Here is a 5241-nt window from a genome sequence, read left to right as displayed (position 1 = left end):
ATGACCTTAATATTGTATCATGTTTTTGATCCGAGTTTGTTTCACAGCATGAAATGTCTGAATGACTGCTCATCCAAGACTGGTGATTCCATACTTTTTGCCAGGGGTTGTAGTAATGTTCCTCATCTTGCCTTTGTCCCCCAAATGTTAAAACAATTTTATGTTCAAAATTTAAATTGTGCTCTTCAGTATCCAAATATTTCCATTGTTAAAGGAGTTTAAATCTTAGAATAAAATCATCTTTTGCAGGCTGTTTTTGATTCGTTTTCTCAAAAGAGCTGAAAAACAATTCTGAAAGCTAAAAGATCCCAGTGTAATCACTTATTGCAATATTTTCGACGGCCCCCGAATGCGACATCATGTCCTTAAATGGGTTTGAAAGTTGATCACGTGGTACAAGAGCAGTAATCTGAGATTGGAGCTTTGTTGTCACGTGATGATAACGTGCTGTTTGTGATTGGCTGCTTTCTGCCTCCTGCCATTTTTCCCGCAATAACAAGTGTGGAGGTGTTAGCGTAGCTAACAGGGAACTGCACATTTACCAGCTAAAATGCCCAAACGAACTTATCCTTTTCCTGAATCCTTCTCTTCCCAGTACAAAATACACATCGGGCAGCGGGAGATAAACAGTTACGGTGTGTTTGGAAATAAATATCGGCAAGAAATATACGGTAAGTAAATGGTTGTGGACGACTTATCGCTGTTGCTCCCTGTTAGCCACGGTGTTAGCTTCGTTGCGCACATTTGGTTGTGGTTCTCTGCATTTGCAGCTGCTGTTTACACTCTTATTTTTTGTTAAACAGCTGATGGAGTCTCTTGTATGATTGTTTTACTCTTTCTGTCTCTTGTAGAAAAGACAAAGAACCTGCTTTTCAATGGTGCGAAAGCTGTAGTGGGGAAAATATGGACTGGAGAGGAGAAGTGCCCAGATTCACAGCTTAAAGAACAACACACCGCATGCAGTCAGACACTCCTGAGAGGACAGACATTTATTGGGCAGGATGGGAAACTCACAAGAACAAATGCTGTACAAGGTAAGGTCAGGCTGTAGTGGTCTCATGGTCAAAAATGATGCACAGCAAAGAGATTTTAAATATTAACTTTGAACAAACGCTGTGAAGAACAACGTCTCATCTGCAATACACGGTGGTGCAGGACTAGACCATAGGCCAGATAAACTTTCCTGATGACCGTAAAATGCTGCCTGCACAATAGTTAGGTTTCCTGTTATACCAAAACAAGCCTGAAACAGAGAGGATGTAACCGGAAGGTTGTTTTAGGTTTTGTAAATTTGTGAAGGGCAGTGTAATGCATGACTCCTATAATCTTATTTATGCACTTTTTAGATGCACAAAGATTACACTTTTGTTTATTGTCTGTATTCTGTTCTATAATTTGTGTTTTTATTAGCTACTGTCGGCAGAGAGCTGTTTTGGTTCGTAACTGTGTGCCCAACCATACAGTTGTCTCCTAACTTGAAGTACTTCCACATACATTCCACAGACAACATTGGCCCACAACTATTTGGACAAAGCAGATTCTACAGCCACCATAGTAGCTCAAAGCCAGTAAAAGTTTTGATCCAAACACTCCTGACTTTTAAAGGCACTTTACGTTCTGATCCATAAATGCTTCACGGTTGCAGGAAGGCGAACTCTTCTCGCACACAGCGGTTTGAAGGAACATGGTAATGGTAAATGTAATTAATGCCCTGTCTGTTGTCGTTTCTACATTCCTCTGCACTGGTATGACTGGTATGTACCAGATGCTTCATAAAGCCCAGATCTACAACATTTGCTTTTAGACTTAGGCTTTGACTTTGATTCAAACCATTTTTTCAGCTGAAGTCCAAGATGAAATTATTGCTTCTTGACTTCTGTTGGTTTTAAGTAATTACCCAGTTGCTTAAATGTGTATTACACCAATAATATAGCTACAAAACATGGATTGGATGAGCTTACCTGTTTTCTTTTTCTGGCAGAAACATTGTTAAATAGTTAATGCTTTGTGCCAGCAGATGTCAGGCTTGGCCTGTGCTTGCAAGTTTGCAAGTTTTTAATGTCTGAGCCTAAATGGGTGTATTTTTATGTAGGTGTCCCGGCAGCTCCCACAGGCTGCTGTGTTTGTCATAAAAACCAGGGTTCCAGGACGCTGTGTTCCCAGTGTGACAGACTGGCTTGTGCTTCTTGTGCCAGACAGTGTTCCAGCTGCTGCAGCCCGTGCTGCTCAGTCTGCACCATCACAGAGTAAGTTTAACGTCTCCCCTGTCTGTACTTACACTTTGTCTTGCAAAAGTTTTAATGCTCCTGGTATTATCCAAACATTACAACTACAGACTTTTCTGGGGTTTAATGGGATTGTAACGGTGACCTTTCCTGTAGAGGTCCAAGAGTCCAGCTGTTTTTATCTTGGTATGAAAACTATTAATCAGCAAATGCTTTAGATGAGGCAGGTCATGTCAAATTTAAAGGAACAAATCGAATCTCAAATATTGAAGAGCTCACAGATCATTGAGAAAATGGGAATAGGATGACACGACTGTAAACCTACGGTATGGTCAGAAGCAACCGTTGTTGTGTTTATGGAAAAATGTGGGAAAAGAAACATTTCTGAAAGAAAATACCCGTTTCAGCCACAAGTCTTGCAAAGCAAACTGCAACTGTGGAAAAGGTTCTTTTATTAGATGAGACCAAATATGAAAATGTTAAAGGGTTACGGATACATCTGAAAGACACTATATGAGTTGATAGTCTGAAATGGCTTTTTTATATATTTGTTTGGTAATGGTAGAAACTAGCAGAGTTGGGCTTTAATCTTTGTAAGTATGCCAAAAACGTTTTATACTGAGTTTCAAAAAAAGTGTTAACATTTTTGCTGGAAGGCATTTCTGTAAGTAAGCACTGAGGGACGCAGATAAATGTGGCATATTCTCATGACTGTCATTTACATTTACTGCCAGAAGGGGTAGACAAATCCTCCCAAGGCAGCTTTTAAATGTTTTCATTTTACTTTGGACCTTGAATTTAAATTTTTCTATCTTTCCTATTTAACTTTATTGATTTACTCAGTTATTTTAGCTTTAATTTGAGACCTGAAATTAGCAATTAATAAATATATTCTGAGTTTCATGCTTGATTTGCATTAAAGGGATAAAACACCAGAAGCCGACTATATTTTCTTAAACTATTGCTGATAAATCTTCACAAGTCATAAAGTCTTCAGATAACATCAATAAAGATAAATTGTACTATAAATGATTTACATTTCTACAGCTTTTTCACCCTTGTGAAAAAACCAAACTAACTGAATTCTGAGAAAGTTAGACGTTTAACTCTGTTGGACTAATTAAGCAGTTTTCATCTATTTAACATTTTAAACCCTCTTCATTCCAGTTACAGCGGACCATACGATGAAGTGCTATGCTGCAGCTGTTCAACATAAGCAGGACCAACAGGAAGCATCAGATTGTGTACTTGATCATGTAAAGTTGCTCCCATGAGATATTACAAAGATTACAGTGTAAACTTGTTTTTATGACTGAAATGTATTCTTGTATATATGTGTTTCATTCTATAATGAACTGAAATAAACTTGAATGTTTTTTTTTTTTATTAAGTCTATTTTACTTTGTAAATTTTATGTTTTGACTTGGTATTGCATTAAATAGCATATGTTCTAATTTTTCAGATGTGTTTTTTTTTGGGTGGGGGAGAATTGATGTCTCAAAGTTCTTGTTTCCAAATTGGAGATATGTTTAAAAAAAAACATAGTCACAAGTTGAAGAATGATCTGTTACATTTTTTTTTTATTCCAAAATAATGCATGACACAAAGTCTACCCACAACAAAAGTATTGATATATTTAAGTCTATTGTTCAAATTTGAGTTTGAATACTTATTTATTTGGTAGTTTACCTAGAGAAAAGTAATCTGAAAGCAGCAGCTTGGACCCCTAGCAAAGCAACACCCTACAGAGGAATTTAAAACGACTCTGCCTGTTATTTATCACACAGAGGAAACACCATCTGTAACCCATCGACGTAATTTGAAACACTAAGACTGTACCAGCCTTTACTCTACATTTTGCAGTTTGTGCTCCAGCTCTGACCAGCATTACTCTGATGCTAACAGTGCTCTGTCCTTCTGTTTCTCTGAGAAACGGTCATTTCTCAGAGAATGAATGTGAAAGTCACATTTCTCCACACAACCTGCTGATTTAACTTGTGAGGCTTTGCCTGCACTAAAGCAATGTAGTTAAAACATAAATAGGACAACACCTGTCAGCAACTTAAAAGAACATAATTGCAACTGCTGTTAATTTCTCCAGATGTTTAGACCTCTAAAAGCCATGTGTGGTGTGAAGGAAAGTGGGGAAAGGTGCAGTGAAATATCTCATTCATTTGGGTAAATGTTTGCTGTGAGTCATTATTACAGGCAATCTGCGGGCATCAGCTGGTGTTTGGTACCGACAGTTGACACGAGTTAAAACTATGCTGTTAAAGAAACAATGTTCTTACTTGATCAACTATATGATTGTAAAATAAAAACTGCAAGCAGCCCTGTTGGCTGACTGTTGACTACCCGCTGGAGTTATCCATAGTAATTTAGGCATAAACTATGTTTTGGATTGTTTCCAACAGAGAGATCATTTTTGGTTGTAGAGCTCACTAATGTTTTCTTGCATAGTTAATCTTTGTAGCAGAGGTGCTTGATTCATCCACTTTCAGTTTTGCGTACAAGTTGTCACAATGCACTCATCTTCATAATTGGACCAATGAGGATGCCAACTCAATGTTTTCATGTACAGGAGGGCTTTTTGTTTCAGAATATTCCATCTGATCTCATTTGAACACAATAACTAAGTTGTTTATAAGGGGTTTATTTATTTCCTGATATTTGGCACTAAAATATGTTGGAAATATTTAAAAAAAAAAAAAAAAAAAACACCTGAGTCTGAAGGTTACTCATCAGCAGGTGGCAGCACACTTCATGAAATACTTGTTTGAGAGCTGAGTTGTTAAAGAGACTTGGCATCTTCGCATTTTTCTCTTTGTGCGCGAACACATTAGTCTCCCCCAGTCTGAAGACAAACTCCTTCAACCTTTCAACCAAAGTGTTTTATTTTGGCTCGACGACGATAATGAAATTCCTACCCAGCTTTTCTGGAATGACCTTGAGATTTATTTGCTGAAACAAGACAAACGAGAGACGGAACAGAACCAGAGCTTTGAAGCAGTTTGGC

At 37.7% G+C, this 5241-nt stretch overlaps 1 protein-coding gene across 1 annotated transcript; it reads left to right on the top strand.

Annotated features, from left to right (window-relative positions):
- The first annotated feature begins 433 nt into the window (after positions 1-433).
- Positions 434-3679, top strand: siva1 (SIVA1, apoptosis-inducing factor). The gene is made up of 4 exons (XM_015042540.1): positions 434-671; positions 852-1034; positions 2093-2246; positions 3393-3679. The coding sequence occupies exons 1-4, from the start codon at positions 551-553 to the stop codon at positions 3439-3441; spliced, it is 507 nt and encodes a 168-aa protein (XP_014898026.1). The 5' UTR covers positions 434-550; the 3' UTR covers positions 3442-3679.
- Positions 3680-5241: the final 1562 nt, after the last annotated feature.

Source organism: Poecilia latipinna, unplaced genomic scaffold (genome assembly GCF_001443285.1).
Source record: "Poecilia latipinna isolate Pla-1442-1.1 unplaced genomic scaffold, P_latipinna-1.0 Scaffold594, whole genome shotgun sequence".
Lineage (NCBI taxonomy): Eukaryota > Metazoa > Chordata > Actinopteri > Cyprinodontiformes > Poeciliidae > Poecilia > Poecilia latipinna.
The sequence above is the reverse complement of the archived record's forward strand: the minus strand, read 5'-3'. Positions and strand labels throughout refer to the sequence as shown.